General features: G+C 31.3%; 1 protein-coding gene across 4 annotated transcripts; it reads right to left on the minus strand.

Annotated features, from left to right (window-relative positions):
- Window positions 1-4336: 4336 nt before the first annotated feature.
- LOC124542969 (USP6 N-terminal-like protein) lies at window positions 4337-18639 on the minus strand. 4 transcript variants are annotated; one of them, XR_006967416.1, is made up of 7 exons: window positions 18014-18639; window positions 15585-16413; window positions 15279-15514; window positions 14721-14782; window positions 9336-9531; window positions 6194-6331; window positions 4722-4986 (listed from the first exon to the last, which is right to left on the minus strand). XR_006967416.1 is itself a non-coding variant. In XM_047120934.1 (6 exons), exons 1-6 carry the CDS (start codon window positions 18154-18156, stop codon window positions 4617-4619), a joined length of 1833 nt encoding a protein of 610 aa, XP_046976890.1. In that variant the 5' UTR covers window positions 18157-18639; the 3' UTR covers window positions 4337-4616. The 4 variants fall into 4 exon arrangements, 3 of the variants coding, with proteins under 3 accessions (XP_046976890.1, XP_046976889.1, XP_046976888.1); XM_047120934.1 differs by lacking the exon at window positions 6194-6331 and having other exon boundaries at window positions 4337-4986; window positions 9327-9519; XM_047120933.1 differs by lacking the exon at window positions 6194-6331 and having other exon boundaries at window positions 4337-4986.
- Window positions 18640-19278: the final 639 nt, after the last annotated feature.

Consider the following 19278-nt stretch of genomic DNA (forward strand, 5'->3'; position numbering starts at 1 on the left):
CACACAAAATGAAATGTAATTTTCAATAATTGTAACACAAAATGTCAGATCCAAATATAATCTTAAATTTATCTAATATAGAAAAAAAATCTTAAAACATAATTATATTATATATAAGTAAATACATTCATTGTAAACCATTTGCCCTACTATTAATAATTTAAAAACTTGACGGTATCATTTTTTTAAATAAGATAATTAAAAATAGTTACTACGGACATTTTGTAGCAGCACTATAAACTATGGAAAATATTTTAAGCGGTAACATGAGGTTGAATATTAATACTAACAATTAATAAAGCGATCGTGCGGATTGGCGAATCCTTTGGTAGAAAGAATAAAAACTTGAGTATATAATGATTTAAAGAAATGTACACATGCGTGATCTAGAGGTCGCGTGATCATGTTTGTCTATACATTTGTTCCAATCTGTATTATACAAAACAACGTCATCCTATAGAATATTTAGCAATTTCTACACAGCTTAAAAATGAATTAGGTAAGAATTGCCTTTGCCAATTTCCATTAAAGATTTGTCGTTTTCTGTTGCATGAAACAAAGATCATTTGTTTTATATTTAAAGTGATGTGATAAAATTTATCCAAAGTAAGTTTCTATCTGTATAATTTCTATTGAATTTGTGCAGCTTACCGGCTTAGGGACGAAATTCAACCATAACGCTACCTGCTGCGTTATATTAATTATACAGCGTACGACGTCGCCGGTTAAAAAATGTCTCAAAAGCAAGTTAATTTCAAAATTGATGGCTATCTTAGAATTAGCCTCGCTGCCTACGGGGTGCTAGAGATAGCCGCGTTTGATACTTATCAACAAATTAATTCAGTAAAGCAATTTCCAGTTGTGTAATTAGTTTTAATAATATGGAATGAATATTATGGATTAATTACATCTCATGAACGTTTCATAACAGATTTTAGCCACAACTTTTTTATTTGCATCTTGTTCACCGAAAACAATTTACAATTATATATTTGCATAACTATTAATAGAGCTTTTTAATAAATAGTTTGCTTATTTTATTTCGGTCTTTTGCACAATATATGCAATGTGCAGTTTATCGTATACAGATATTCGAGAATGACGTCCCTACGTTACACACCCAAAAACAACGTGCGACAAAGCACGTAATATGCGCTGTCCTGCTCCCGCGTTTTATCACACTGTTGACAGCGGTTCTATAAAAGTACAGTACGATAAAACTTAGATGAAGCTTCGGCAAAATTCGTAAAACCGGTAACATGCGAATTAAGTACGCCCTGTAAGTGAATATGATCTTTACACAAACGTAATAACATGTTATTTCATATGACCGAATATATTCGTTAATTTCATACATCGATTTACATGCAGTTGCTTTCTCGGTCTGAACTAACGCGAGAATCTATAGCGACGAATAGCGTCGAATGGCGCGATAGCGAGCTATTTCTATTGGTTGTATAAATCGGCAGTAATCGGTTTTATTAAATTTGCCGATGCTACATCGGAATTGTGTCGTACATTTAGCTGTAATCCATTGTATTACAAAATTATTATTAATATTATTCAAAATCGTTTGAAATTTTTATATATGTGTCGAAAAATCGGAAATAATAACATAAATCTATTTCGTAATACGTATGCGTCTATTTTCAGAGAACGAAGGTGATATCAAAAAGCATATATAATATATGAATTGTCATATTTTTGCATGAACATACAAAACTAGAACATCCTTAACAGTATTTGGAATCGCTTTGGTTGAAAGTAAGTAATTATTAATAAGAGAGAACTATAAGATGCAAATGGATTATTCTCAAGTTCAATATTCATATAAGACATTTGTCAGATTTTAATGTATACATGTAATTTCCTGTTAATTTAAAAAAAAAAACTATAATCGATCTGTCTATAAAAGTTGAAGAGGTGACCTTGATATATTAAAAAAAAACTTTAATGAAAATCCGATATAACAAGCTACTGATACAAAGTACCACGATATTGCTATTTTCTGAATAATTTCTTTTCACCAGATAAACCTGTGGCCTTATACTAAAAGGTATGAACAGATATTTTTATTTAAATAACATAACTCAATTCATAGCTATATAGGCATAAGTAATGTTAGTAATAAGCATATGTATACCATTTTAGATCAAATAAATGAATTATATATTATATTTGACTGTATGCAAAGAGTTAAATTTGATTAATATGATAAACGTACTAACGCACTTTTAGTATGAGGCCACAGAAATATATTACATAATAATACGTTATATACGACGAATATGATTTCAATAAAATCATTCTACATATATTTATATATAAAAGCAAATAATATGAAGTTGAGACAAATATGAGTTTAATCAATACGAATTTTCAGTTTTCAATATTCGAATAAAATATTAACTGGTATTATTAAATATTATCTAAACGAAAAATACAAAATTGTTGATTTAATTGAAAACTTAAATGAATCTAAATATACAAAATGGCAAATATTATATCCGTATTTGTATTTATATTAATATTATAAATGCGAAAATTACTGTCTGATACCTCTTTGCGCTTAAAACACTGAACCGATTTAGATGAAACTTGTTGAGGAGATAGTCGACTCCCAGGGAAGGACATGGGTCACTTTACTGAATTCACACCTCGAGAGAGTAACGAGATGACGGTGATGTTATTTAAAAAAAATGGCGCGTGTAAAGCCGCAGGTTTGGCTAGTATTTTATATGAAACTCAAATATCAGTCACATTGGTAAATAATTTTGTGACGAATTCCAGCCGTTTTTTAAATCAAAAGTTTAGACAATAAATATCATATTTTATTATAGGCGGTTTAATTTTATTGGACAGTCTCGTTACGAGGTGATTCAATAAAATATCAAGAGGCCGAAATTTTAGTTATTTTCTAAATTTTCGATTTAAAAACGTTCTTAGAGACACTTAAATCTGTTACAACGCAATTGATATGGAGGGTTGAATAGAAAAATAAATTATAGCATTCGTATCGCAAATTGAAAATGAAAATTAACGACTACTTTTTAGGTTATGATTGTTGACACTTGTGTAAGAGTTATCCTAATGAGAGGAATTTAATATCATAAATATTAAGCATGTTTAAAACATTGACTATGATTCAATAATATTTTCTATCCTACGGGATTGAAATCATACAGAACTTAGAGCTGGAATATAGCAATCAGATTCTCATAATACTATATACATATATATAATTTTATTTCTGAACGTTCCCACGTGGTAACACAGATATTTAATGATACATCTATTTCTAATTATCTTAATAGATTTATATAATTGATATTATTGCAATTCTCACTGTAAGTTTGAAAATTACTAAAAAATATAATATGAAGAAACACATGACGGTTATTTAACAATAATTTACAATAAATTTTACACATAGAATATATTTAATCATTAGGCAATTTTTATGTTACTCGATTTTAATCTTTGATCTTATAATATCTAGCTTTCAGCTCAATTATATAAACTTATATTAGAAGCAGAAAACACCAATAGCATATATCTATATTAACTACATAATTGTCTTTTCTGTACAATATGACACGGGCCAATTTAAAACATTTTTTTTATGTCTCCGATCATATTTAAAAATCTCCTCAAGTAATCATTATGTAACACTAATAAAAAAAATTAAAAAAAATATTCGGACGTTTTTGAGTAAAAGTATGCAGATCTAATTCCGTAGTCATGCAAATTAATCTATCATCATGTACGCGTTTTATATGGAAAATGCTCATACATTTTTTTAAATAATATGATTACTAAACCTCCTACATATATATTTGTTTACAGGGTATAAACGACTACGGAACCTCTAAAGTATAATAAGTTAGCAATTTATTTATGCCATTCAGTTTTAGATTTTCGACGATGGACGACCAAAACTGTAAAATTTTGGCACTAAAGTACGTATGTTTTAACAAAAGGATATTTAAAATGTAAATTCCGAATTTAAAAAACCTAATCAAATTATCATATGTTACTAAAAACACACCAAGATAATTAATAATGTTCGTAACTGTTTTAAATCTATTAAAGTCTAATCTTAAAAAATTAGCGAACATGATCTAATGTATGATACTTTACATTTGAGATTCTTTAATCACTATTTTTTATATAAAGATGGAGGTCGTAATATTTGAAGCCATCTCAAACGTCAGTCCCTACGAAGAATACGCACGAGGGCAGTTAGTTAGCTGACAGATCTGTCACGAGTTAGTAAAACAAGAAAATAATATAAAAAAAAAATAGAAAAAATAACATAAATAAACACAATAAAAAATAAATCCAAATTGATATTTTTATTGTTGTTAAAAAAAAACGGAATGCTAAATATACAAAAAATATGGCATCATTTCAATTGATAGAGCAGATCGAGTTAAAAAAATAATAAAAAATTAATTATAAGAAAATAATTTAAATCTTTCATACTGAATAATCGCTAATAAAAACTTAAATTCGAGTAATGTATCACCTTTACATTTTAACTGGATAAAACTCGACGCACTGGTTCGAGGCGAAATAAATATCCATTAAAATCGAGTATTTATCGATTAATCGATTCAATTAATATCGTAGATCCCTGCATGAGATTCAATGTAACGTTGGGTTATGATGCGTCCGGAGTCGACAACCGGCGTCAGTAACTCCTCGGACGATACCTGGATCCTGATTCTATTGTCCGACGGTAGGTTCGCGGCGCCGTTGGTGTAGAACCCCAGCGACATCGGTTTGTGGTGTTCGTCGTATGCTTTGTACTTGGAGGGACTGACTGGCTGTAAATGCGATGGGCTAGCCAGGGGGTTGTACGTGACGTGGATGCGAACCACGTCCTCGGACTGCGGCGAGGCCGAGGGCGGGTGGGGCGTGGCCCTCGGCGTCGAGTGGGAGGTCGACGGCGCCCTTTGTATGCTCAAGCCGCAAATGCCCGATCTGAAACATTTTACAAATTCTTTAACAACTTCATTCTTCAACATAATTAAATAAATTCATAGCTAGCGTGAACACTATAAACAGTTTATGCTCAACTAGATAAATGCATTAGCTATCTACCATTTAATATGTTTTATATATCATGTTCCTAAATGTCGCTGGTATGAAGATGTTTTATTTTAATTTTTTAATTGTGCTAAATGCAGGTTGATTACTACGAATATCGTAGACTAGAGGTGCATAAGGGTTAGGCGATCTTTGCTAAGACAAATACGTTATAACACTTGACGAACGCGTCGCGATTAAAATTTTGCTTTTTTACTATCCGCTAGCGATGCAGCTAGTTTTTTGAAAAATATTAAAATAGAAAAATATAAAAATATATAAATACAATTACAAGAGAAAGACGAAGGCATTGATACATAATTTCCTTTTCGAATTATTCTAAACTTATCGAAAAAGGTTTTTTTTTAAATAAATCCTTATACCAGCGACTGTCGTTTAAAAATAAATATTACCAATAAAATATAGCATAAGCAGTGCTATAAACCGACCCATTAAAATAAAGAGCGGCGGGAAAGCTGAGACACTAATATATATCATATATATTCTATATCATAGTGCATAATATGTTAGTCATTTATAATAAGATAGTATTACATTTTGTACATCGCACTGACGCTATAATTGTTTTAAACGCGACGTTAAGATTGTGTTTAAAACCGCAACGCAATTTAAATCGAATCAAATTCATATTGATCAAAATTAAGTAAAATCATCTTCGCGAATAGTCAACACTAACCGCTTTTATCGAAATTAAATTTTTGGACATTCGTGATGCACAGTGCACACACAGTATCGCTACGATATAATTTTTCTATATACATATAACATGAATATAATATATACCTACGCACAGTCAATGTATCATTATTGCCACATGTAAAAATCGTAATAAAATACAATTAATATGGCAATTTCATAATATTTTTTATAATGAAGACTTAATAAATAAAACTGTCGCGTGGAACGTACTCTGTTAACTTTATTACTATGTATACCAACGAGTTTATGTAAAGACCAACCGCACTACAGGTCATGAAATATAATAAATCCATAAATAAAGCAATCTTTAGCATATTGATATGAGTCGCTGCGGCATGAGCTTGAGTAATGTAGGTTGCAGGGCAGTGAGTGAGTGACCCACCTTACCCCTTAACACAGCTCCGGCTAAATATTCAGTCTTTTTTAACACCTTGAAGTCGAAGGTAGCTAAGTATAGGTCTTAGTTTGAGAACGCCAGCTCTGCCACCGGTTTGCTTTGCTGCGGTCCCTTTGACCCCACCTTGAGTACCGTATATTTATTACGAATAAATATTATATTACATATATAAAAAGCGAAATATACAAAATTATCTATTTAAAAATATTTTATGTGACTTTCTACAATACTATTGCAATCATCAAATAAATCAGGTGAAGTTTAAAATTAAACATATTTATCAAATTAATTTTAGATACTTAATAATAATAAAAATACATTATAAAAATATAAGTGTCAGGAAAGCTTGGTAGTAGGTTATGCATTATACAGTTAAGTTAAATTAAAAGTTACCGGAACATAAATAATATATAAAATAAGGTGTAATATTTAATTAACAAAAGGCAGAGGTGAACATCAACTGGATAATCCACTATGGGGATATTGGAAACTTGCTCAAAGCCTAGCTCTCCGGGGCCACTTTAAAAAGCCAATTATACAAAAAGAAAACGATTTTTATATGAACAGTCTAAAGTTAAATAGGAATTAAAATGAATTTTTAACTTATTTTATAATTTATGTACAAAATCTATAAGTTATTCAATTATACAATTATTCAATGCGATAAAGATACAAAACAATTTAGTCAAATTTTGCGTGAACTAAAATTTGTGACACATAAATACTTTATGTATATTTACCGGAAATTTCTCTACAAATTGGAAAACGACGGTGTGTACTGGCACTTAGACATAACTTCGGCTTCGCAAGGGTACAATGCTGATACTAAATATACTACAAAATATTTATTACGTCAAAATCAAAATCAAAGTATACTTTATTCAAGTGGGCTTTTACAAGCACTTTTGAATCGTCATTTAACAATTAAGTGAAGCTACCACCGGTTCGGAAAGTAGATTCTACCGAGAAGAACCGGCAAGAAACTCAGTAGTTACTCTTTTTCAACATTTAACAAAATACAGTCATGTTAGTTAATTTTTAAGTTAATACAATTATTAAATTAATATATCCTGCCTGGAAGTCAACAGGTATTAATTCCACGCTTTTTTATCATCTACAAAATCTTGTATCGAATAATACGCTTTTTTCACCAATGTATTTTTTATAAACGATTTGAATTTACGAGACGGCAAAGTTAAAAATGTCTGTGGAATTTTATTATAGAAATAGATACCTTGCCCCAAGAAAGATTTATTGACTTTGTGGAGTCGAAAACTTGGCGTTATAAGCTTATCCTTACTTCTAGTGCATATGCACATAAGAAACTTCTAATATGTTCAGTGGCTCTTTCCTATATTGTCCATTATATACAAAAACCTTCTTCTCGAATCACTCTATCCTTTAAAAATACCCTCGTTACGTAATTTGGTAGACCTAAGCATACATAAGGACAGATAGCGGTTGGCGACTTTGTTTTATACTATGTAATAATGAAATAATGACTTCGACTAAAACAAAAGGTAAATAACACCATGTCAGGTATTCTTGGCTCGCCATAGCTATGTGATAACTTGGCACTGTAATAAATAAAACAATTCAAAAAATCTTAAATCACATTTTTTTCTGTTTGTTGTACCATTTTCTTTTCTGTCACAATTATTTTCTAGATTTTCTGCAATACAAAATTGTCCTTTTTAAGCTTTACAATACAATATTAGGAGAAAGAACGCCAGTATTACCAGGTGGAAAATGAAAAAGGATTGTAGTTTAAGAGAAGAACACAAAGCTAGTTACAGGAGTAAACCAACGCGAGCATAAAGGTGACAAAAATCACAAAGAGCAAGACAAGAGACTCAGCGCTACGTACTTTGGTGCAAAGAAATTACAATTACTTTTTAACCGATACTTTGCCGCCGCATGTACATTTGTCCATTTGTCATCACGAGGAATTAGCTGTGTCATAGCAAGCACTAGTTGGTTGAAATAGACACGAACGAAAGAATATTGAGATGGTGTCAGAATGAGGACTAGATAAGAATGGACACTCTGGCTTTACATGTCGTAGGTAAAAAGTATTTTAAAATCAAGTACAAAACGTTGAATTGTTCTCAGATTGCCAGTTAATGTTATTTTATTTAAAGGAGCTGCTAGCCGTATTTATCGTGTTTTGTTAGGGGACCGGGAGTGATCACATGTCATTCTAAAGTTATTTTATCATATACCTATACTTTTTTTTCTCGTTGGAATAACGTGTTACGCGATTCTCCCACGTGATGAAAAAGTGAGGGGGTTTGACTACCCGAATCTCTGGATGCCGAAAGCGCACAGGTCCATCGGGTTTACCTAACTAAAAAACCAGCGTTACCCTTTCCGTCTTTAGGCGGGCACCACGGAATCTCTTACGCATGCTACCGTCACAATCATATACGCATCTGTGCTATGGAAGGGTAGATCAATTTATGTCATTAGGTGGGGCTAGACTGCCGATATGCGCGGCAACCTCGACATAGTACATTAAGGTATTTTTTTACTGTTAGGAGGTACATTATGACAGTTCGGTTTGGGTAATCACGTTTGCTTCAGACAGAGCTGTCGCTATTGAGAGTTATTATATTAAATTATATATTTATATTATGTTAATGCTTTCTAAGCGTTTCATTGTTCTATCACATGGGACACAAGTGCACGTACACCGTAAAAATAAATTGTATTTTTTTGTGTAAATTGAAAACAAACCGCGAAATAATTTCGAGAAAAAATATCGAATGATTACAAACGTTGGTTAGATTTTGTAAGATTTTCTGGGACACTCCGGGTATTCAATTTTTAAGAGTAAAAATGCAAATTGTGAATGAACCAGTATTGACTTTTCAAAGACTCATATTAACCATATTTTAGTGTTTTTCTCTATATGGTCATGTTTAGTCACGAAAATATAATTGGGATCATGCGTTTTGGAACATTTTCCAATGAGTAGAGAACTGATTAAACGGAACGCGTTCTAATACAGTTAAATGAATTTATAAAGATAATTTTGGTGGCCATTGTCGACGGCGACAGAGCTAGTCCGAGCTGAATATTCAAAGGGACGTGGTATAGTGCGTCTACATAATCTCACCCATCTGACCCAGTGCCGTCGTCGCTGATGTTGCTGTGCGTGTCCAACGAGTTGTCCGGCGCGTGCGACCGACCGCTCGAGAACACGCTGAGGTCGGCCGTGCTCGTCACGCTCGTGTCAGCGAGCGAGCGCCGCGACCCGAGCGCTGACGTCGAATCCTCGCACCGAACGCCGCTCGCGACCCCGCTGTGATCTGAACACAACACTACACTTACTTCGAACATTGCCAACTATTCATTTAGTACTGCATAGCTTAAGAATTTTCACTGGGTATTTGAATTATATATCCGTCCATTAAATTCAAACAAGTGTTTCCGCGAACGCAGATACCACTTCCATCTTATAGTTCAATGGGTCAAAAATATGACCAGGATGAAAAAAAAGAAACTTTCAATGTTCTTATATCATAATTTGATTTCATAACCAGACTTCATAATGATAAAATGTTACATCAAAAACAAAATTATTTTAGCGCGATAACATTACATCTCGACAAACAATCAATTCGTGTTTTGTGGTCACGTGATCATTTGTACTAATTTATTAATAGTGGAATACATTTTAGAAACATTTGCAAAAAGTATTATCAATATAGTATTGATTTTAAATAAAATGTTCTATTCAAATACCCAATGACTACAGATCTTAAAAATTCCAGACGTTCGGTGCTCCGTTTGCGTATTAGAAATTAGTGATGAGTGAAGGAATGATATTCAAACATGAAGTTGCCATTAAATATGTTAGCGGAAGCGAACATCGGGTAGATAAGTTACAGCGGATGAGCAATCGAACAAGTAACATGCAAAACATTACACTTACCTCGTGTTACGGTCGGGCGTACACACACATTTCAAGCAAACAAAGTGCCAATAATCTCATGCAAATGTAACAAAAATCTCTGCTCGTAACCTGAATCAACTCAAAGGTACTTTATTACTTATCGGTTTATTTACATAGCTAATTGTAAAACGATTCGTTTTCAATAATGTTTCCGACGAGTTCTCTTTACATTGTCACTCTTGACGAGGTAACTGTAGTTATCGTTGTCGTTCTTGGACGTATAGCGCGGGGCGATAGGGGGGACGTCTTGGAGGATGTTCATAGAGGCTTGGGAGGTATGGAGGGGGACCGCGTTGGTTATATTTTCGCCTGAAGGCAAAAAAAAATACTAATTTAAAATATCAAACAATATTTGTCTCGTTAATTTATTTTACCTTCAAGTATGATACAATGGCCGTTTTTAAAAAGCTTTAATTACAAGACATCGAATAATCTATGATTATTTAGAAACTGAAGACTGAACATGTATTAAAATGTTGTTTTTTTTTATCGTTCATATAGTATAGTGTGTAAGGCGGGTGACATAAATTATAAAATAATATTCCAAGATCTTAAGGAAAGCATAATAGGATACATTGCAGTGCCGTATCTACTTGTGACACGTAACCTATGTGATATCTAATTAATAATACGTCAACAACATACCATAAATAAGGTATTTTGATATGAACTACGTTTTGGTGTCTTCATACCACAACGGGCGGCAAAACTAAAAATAGAAAACAATTTTATTGTGCCAACATCAGTACAACAAACGTTACTATAGTTATTTACTTTCCATAATATGAAATTGAATGATACATCGTTACACGAAATACTTTCTTATTATAATGTGTCTTCATTTTCTAAATTCGACCTAAATCAATAAAACGTATGCTATTAAACTTAAAACTAATAAATACAAAATATAAACAATACCATTAAAGCAACACCATGTTTTTTCAATTGGATGATAGGGGTGGGTTTATGTAAAATAAATAAATCAGGTCTGAGCAGAGACTTACTCCCAAACAGTATTGAAAATTATAATAAACAAATACAAATACTTCGTCCGTATGCATGAAATGTGTGTTTGTAACAACCAATAAAGTCACTAAATTAAAATTTACATACAAATATATATATGATGTATGAGCAAATAAATTACATGACACAAAAAAAATAATAATTCTAAATAAACATCGAGCAATTGAAATAATGTTTGATTAGTACCAGTAACATTTTTGTTAGATAAAAAAAAAAACTTAAATTTCTCAAGCAAAGAATGTTAATGAAAAATTATTTGCACATTGTTAAAAAATGTCATAAACCCACCGCCGTACCACCATGGCCATGCTAGTGCGCAAAAATAAAACTATATTATAACACTAGGCTTTATAGAAACTATGTGCGGGAAGTGATGAACGAAGATTTGGCAAGCACAACGCAGTGTCAAGGGTGTCCATTAACTTGACACTGGCTGGACCGAGACTTATGTAACACGCAGCGAAACGGCGGGCCAAGCGAATATTGTACAAAGTCACACAAAATTCAACCTGAGCTACAACGATGCATCGTTTTGTATCGTAGCGTATCTAACACGGTACCGCATCAATTCGTGCTTTTAGAACTTGTTTTGGGTTAGTCACAATGTAAATAAAAATTGCTTTTTAATATTTTACATTAAATATATATAGTAGTACGACACAAATTAGATATAGCATTGGCAAAATTCGTTAAACCAATCATATCTGAGTTAATTACGCTCTCCTAAATTATCAGTATTTATTTCTTATGTGAATATGATCTTTAAAAAAGTAATAACTTGTAATATCATATGACCTAATGTATTCGTCAATTTACATGCACTTGCTTTCTCGGCTTGAACTGACGCGAAAATCTTTAGCGACGAATAGCGTCGAATAGCGCGATAGGAAGCTATTTCTATTGGTTGTGTAAATCCAGTATTCGGTTTTACAAATTTTGCCGATGCTACATCTAATTTGTGTCGTACTATACCTATATAAAATTTTGTTTTATAATTTCGTTGTTTTATGTTGATTCATTCCGAAGTCTGTTGTCGATTCAAATGTTTTAATTAAAGCTTATTATTATGATTAAATTCCCACAGTTAGTTAGTAAAATGCCTTGGAAGCTATCGCACCTCGTTCCTACTCTGCGTGTTGGCGGATACGGTTTACTTTCGTTTTCTCACGATGTCTTCTTTCACCGACGAGCACGAGTTGAATTATAAACACAAGTGTAGCATTTGCGACGCTTGTCTGGATTTAAAATTGCCACTTTCTTTTAAAATTACAAACGGAAATCTTTGAAGTTTAATTATGAAAAAAAAATCCTCAAAACTTTTTTTAATTTACTTGTGTACGTTAAGTGTTATTTTTAATCTTATTAATGACGTAATAGTGCTATCAATAGCCGCCGATTTTTCAAATGACACAATAATAAACAATACCGTTTGACAAGTATCGTAACATAAACTAGAGTTTAAGAGTGTGGGAGGAACTCTTTGGTTCAGTATAAATACGATTCATTAATACATATGAATTACTATCAGCAGTTACTAGTATTAAAATGGACTCGAAATTCCATATATGAATATTTTTGAACATATTATTATTACTGAAAACAGAAAATTATGTAACTTTTAAAACTTTGTGATAACGTAAATTTCTATTGGACGAAATACTATTTTATAGCAATTACCATAATACAGTGCATTTTGTTACTATATGAAGATAACTGCAAACGAATTAGAGATTGCTATCGTGTTTATTTTTGGTGTCATTTGAAAGCGACTATAAGTAATACATTCGCGTAAGGGTTCTTATTAGTCACAAATAAGTATTAGAGAGACGTAGTAAAAAATTTAAACGAAAGTAAAAACAATATACGCTTAATAATACACTCTGATTGAGTGTTAGCAGAACGAGAACAAACAATATCCTTCAATTCTTTAATAATCTTAAAGGAAAGGGATATCTGACAACATAACTTTTAAAAAAAGAACAGATTAAAACGTGTGATTTGAATACAATAATCTGCATCATAAAACCGCGTATATAATTAAAAAACCGTCTTCATTTCGTGTGAAATTATATCTCGCAAATTTACAACTAAAGGCATTATAAAACTTGATCCCATTTAATTGACAGATCGGAAGATTTAGTCGAATAAGATCTAATTATCATAACGTGTCTGATTACCGACTAGAAATCGAGCCTAAGTAACATTAAACGAAATCGATCAAAATCCTCAATTGAAATCAATTTTCAATTCAGGATATTTAAATAAAGCACGGAAAGGAAAGTTGTTCGAGTGTGATCAAGAAATTAAAAAAAAAAACCTAGTACTTTCGCATTAATTATATGTGAGCAAGATTTAATTATCTGTGCATATATTTCAAACTTGTTCTTTGCATCTTCGATTTAATCCGATATAGCGATTTATAATCTGTGATTGATGATAAGGTGTACTAAAATATTTATTGCAAATATTCAATTCACGTTATCGACTAATTACTGAGATCCTTGCCGGTTCTACTCAGTAGTGTCAATAGAACCGTTAAGATATTTACATTTAATTAATTTATTAGAACTATAATTACTCAAAATGCCGGTAGTTTTATTAATTAAAATTATGGTCGTCTAAATTTAATTTAATTTCAAGAAATAAAATTTCTATAACGTGTATTTGAAAGACTAAAATGGAATGCAGTTAGGGCCTTACTAATGAAATTGGAACAGCGAGTGAATAGTTACTACATTATTGCTCTCTTTCTGTCGTCAATAATTAGACATTCGAAAGAAAGAGACAAGGCATTGTGTAACCATACAACCGCTATACAATGTTGATAGTAAGGAGATGTTTTACGGACTATATTGGCTTTAAATAACATTTATAATCATCTCTAAAATGATTTTATTGTTCAGTTTAAAATATAATTTCTATAATGTTTTGAAACGGCTTAAAGTTATTATTTACAGATTAATTTAAAATATCTCAGTACTAATTTCATTCCGATGATAATCGCGAAAAAATAAAAATAATAATTAGATGAACTTTGCATAATTTGCATATTTCTTATTTATATATATTATTTTACATAAGTGTGTAATAAAACGTGCTGGATTTGTTTAAACAAATTTGTACTTTTAGGTAAATCACATTGAGTAATAAGCAAAACTTAAAACACAATAATTCTCGTGCTACATACATGATTATGTTATGAAATAGCCAATAATAATAAATCAAATAACATGAAACTAATACTTCAACGTACACTACATGTACTCTCGAATCTATACGAATAAATATAGCTTACTTTACACAAGGCATGCACGGTAATTATTGACTGTCTAATACTAATAATTCAAACGACACTCGCTTAAATAAAAAAAAAAAAAAAATAAGAGTAAGTATGTTTCAATATTTTAAATAGGGGAATTAATTAATTCGGTGACTTTTATACACAAGTTCATAAATGCGTAAATTGATCGGAAGCGAGGCTGTCGTCGGATGTGGTTCGTGACGTGGGCGGCGATGCCTCCAAATTACCTGAAACTGTGTCGCTCTGTGACACTCGGAGTTCCTGCAACTCAAGAGCAGCCTTTTCACGCCTAAAACAATAGTTTAGTTAGTTTAGTTTGTACACCACACAGTGAAATAAAAAAATACAAATGACAAAGATATGGCCTAGATATAACAGGCGTACAATTTTGGCGACCTTATCGCTACATAGCGATCTCTTCCAGGCAACCAACGGTGTAGGATAGGTCATAGAATATAAGGTGGGTGGTGCTCACAATACACACATACACACATTACAATGTAATCAAATAACGGTGTGAAACAACGTTATAAAATTAACCACCGATTTAAATATTGTTGTTACTTATATCGTGTTCTAACCGCACGAATATTGCCCGCAAAATTAATACGATAAAACGACTTTATCATAAACATCATTAAAAGTCAAATGTTGAAAAAGGGCGACGTGAAAAAGTTGCTTTAAAACGAAAGCATTGCTGCCTCTTGACCCACATCTCCATAAGTTATGCAAGTTCTGATTAAACCATCTCTCAAACATTTTGTTATTATTTTTCATTTTCCTACCTTAAAATGACTGTAGCTCGAGCGTGTTTTTCGGTTTCAGAGAAATTTTCCGCTCTTTGGCCAATTTTCGACTTTTTGTCTGGCTCCACGAACATGCCAAGTTGGCGCTGTGGCAATTCAGAGGGCGGAGGCGGTCCAGGGTAGTCGAGCTTAGCTCGTTTTAGTTCTTCCATGGATCGTTCTAAATGATAAATAACAATGTCATCCTCAAAGCCAAAGTCTTTATGAAGTTTCACCTGAAAATCAAATTTTTCTTTAATTAACTAATAAATTCCTTACAATATATATCATATGTAAAATATATACCTGAATAAAATTAACAATAAGATCCATATCATTTAACTTCATAATAGCTTTTTTATGGAGTTTAAGAATAGTATAGGCCATAGCAGTAATCACTCGCTCTCCATCAAGCAGATATATATCCCACACCCTCAAACATAAACTGAAGGGCACTCGTTCCACAAAGCAGACAAAGAACCATTTGAGAGAGTAAAGTATGGCATCAAGGCCAAATTTATCAAAGTGATGTTTTAGCTTTGGCATAAATTTGATCAAAATTTTATCATGATGTTCTAGAAACCTTGTTAGTTTTGGAAATCCTTCAACATACAATCCATGCATGGCATATTTCTTATCAGACAAAAGTATGGCAAGTGCCCAAAAAGCATCTTCTTCGTCCATATACATGAGCAAAACACCAGCTAGGCCGGACATGCCCTGACAATAACCCACTTCAGAGTTATACATACTGTAAGCACACAAGACATTAAACAACGAGCATTGCTTTTCCGAATATCTTTCTCTATAGAACTGGTGTTCTCTGAACTGTCTATTAACATCTGAATCAATCTGCCTCACATCTGTAGACCACTGCTTTGCAAGTTTTAGCATTTCCTGAAACTTCCCTGGGTTATCTGATTTTATGGTATTTACATTTAGGAGTTTGCACCATATCTTTATTCTTAATGAGTTTGGAATGCCTTTATATATCCTCCTGTGCAACTTTTCCTTTGTTGTAGCCGATTCCCAGGATCCAAGCATCTTGACCCATTTCTTCTCTCTTTCAACTTCCACATTAACTTTTTGTGGTGCAGTCTTTTGTGTGAGTCTCTCATCATGAATGAATCCATATCTACAAAATTATTTGTGTTACATTTATTACAGATGCTAGTGTGACAATGCATATAACAAATATGTTAATTAAACATGAAATCATTTTAAATTAACAACAATGAATCAAACAATACGGAAAAATAAATTTAGAACAAATATATCAAAAACATTCACATGGCAATGGTAAATTTAATCCACATAATAAAGAGAGCATTAAAACATAAACAAAGTTTGTTATTAAATAACTCTTTTTCACTCAGCTGCCCTAAAAAGAGTTTAATGTTTTTAGGTTTCATGTATTTTTTTATTTATGGCACTTTATACTACCATAAATTTTAAATACTTGATCAAATTTGTTACATTCTTTACATCATCCATGTAACCATAAAAAAAAAAAATCATTCATTCATTCAAGTCTGTTGTGTTTTTTAATCAAAGTTAAAAAAGAAATATTTTATAGCATATAAAATAATATAAAACAAATTCAAAAAGCAGTACTTGCAAAGCCAAATGTATAGACATATATTGAGAGTCATAGTGATTGGTTAACCAGTATAGAAGATCATATAGAAAAATACAATGTACAAATTCTTCTGTTTCAGCTAGGTTACTAGTACCAGTTACAGTTGGGGGCAGAGGTACAGGCAAGAGAGATAACTCTAAGAGCAGATAGCTCTGCAGTAACTGTATAGAAAAGGTTTAGACGGCATATAACTCCAATGTACATTGTCAATGTTTATATTAAAATAACAATAATTAAGCTATTCCTATAAGCTTAACTAAAACCTTTTCTCAACAATTATAGGAAACTATAAAGTTCTATAATTCTAATATATATAACAAAAATTAAACCATGCATTATTGAAATGTTAAAAATTTTATATAAAGATTTAGCCATATTTTATTTATTTGTACTAATGATTGGTAAAAATAATCAAAATTATTGAAGCCAAAAAAACACTTAAGGACTAACTCCTTGATTTTCGTTTTAATTTAAAAGCAATATCTTAACTAAATGATTAGATTTTTATTGATTGATTTTCATAAATCATAGGGATTTTTTTTTTGACATAAAGGAGCGGAGCAAAAAGTGTTTGCTTAAATTTGTATTGTAACACCTCTTTTATAAATTGCATACAGTCATGAGTTAAAATTGGGGGCCAAGGTACATTGATTTAATAAAATATGAAATTATGACAGTATATAATTGTGACAGTATATAATTTGTTTATTCTAGGCTTTTTCTAATTGTTAAGTGCTATATTCAGATCATTTCCTGACACTGGCATTTAGACACTAAGAAAAAAAGGAGTCAAATGAGCAATGCAAGTTAGCCTTAAAGTTGATAACTATAATTTCTTCATAAAAAAAAGTAAAATATTAAACAATACAAAATAATATTTTGCTTTAACTTAACTAAGACTTATAGACATTGCCATTTTGCAAATCTATAAGAAAGAAATCGCAAACGCGTAACAATAATTCATACATAATTAAAGAATGCAATCAAGTTTTAAACAAATAAGTAATTTCGCATTGGCTATCATTTTTAAACACATATGCAAACTTTGGCTACAACACTAGTTTTTAAAGAATATTTTAGGAAAAACTTAAAATACCTATCTGTTTTATGGTAATCCTCAAATTCAGGATCTTCCCAGGGATCTATCTGACCAGCGAGGTTCTCTCGCCCTCTCTCGTATCTTTGGAAGATACGCTCCCGCTCTTCGGAAGCCCGTGCCAACAGAGCCTCCTCATTCATAACACTGCCTGATTGTGCCACATACCGATCGAACACCTACACGACCTACAATCGTTTAACCGACCTACTAAAATACTGCTAATCCTTCTATATTATTAAAATATCGAAAACTTTGATGTGACTACATTGCAATGTAATAGGTTAATTTGTTTTTTACATATTCTTTATTAAGTCTTTAAACCTTTGAGTAATTAAAAAATTCTCCGACGCTATTTTGAACAATCTGACCACAGATCTAAGCAAATGCAATAATTTTACATGCCAAGGATAATCAACTATTGCAGTCAGGTTGTAAGTTCTTTTAAGTAAAGAGTTCATTAAATACTTTCAAGTGGAATGTTTTTATTAAAATTAAATATAGTTAACGAGAACATTTCGAACACAATTCACACACATTCAGTTCAATAATACACTAAAAGGAAATAGTTGAGAATTCAGATCATCTGAGAAAAGAAAAACGCCCCCTTTTTGAGATGACTATGAATGGCGTGGAATCAAGTATTTTATGTTACACTGTTACAATAATGTCTATTAACTTTATCAAAGTTTACGTGCTTATTATATTTAAATAACTTACAAATGTGTTTATTATATTTAAATAAAATAATATTAATACATGTGATTATTTTTATTTATTTTAATGTATATAAATACTTATTTTGTAAAAAATATAGTGAATATGTATAATCGTATTAAAAATAGAGTATTGCAGAATAATTGTACTTTATTACATACAAATCTTTGGAACTTAAATGTAGATTGCATTTTTATTTTTTACTATGTTAAAAATAAACTAAGCTTTGTTGACTTACAGAATACTTTCTCATCTGAAATACGGCTTATTTTTTTAAGGATTTTTATATAGTTGCATAAATTTTGGAATGAAATTTCCTAATAGTTAGTTTCATTTTATCTTTAATTTGCTTTTTATTACAAATTCGTTTAATAGTTTTTTATGTTATTTTTATTTTAAGTATTACAATAGAAATTAAATATGCAATGACCAAGCATAATATGTATTCATGTGTACCTTTTCAACAAATAAAAAAGTTACCATAAAATATATGAAAGCAGTCAGAAATATAAATTATAAAAAAATCAGATTAACTTTCAATACTAGTT

Source organism: Vanessa cardui, chromosome Z, assembly GCF_905220365.1.
Source record: "Vanessa cardui chromosome Z, ilVanCard2.1, whole genome shotgun sequence".
In the NCBI taxonomy this organism is placed as follows: domain Eukaryota; kingdom Metazoa; phylum Arthropoda; class Insecta; order Lepidoptera; family Nymphalidae; genus Vanessa; species Vanessa cardui.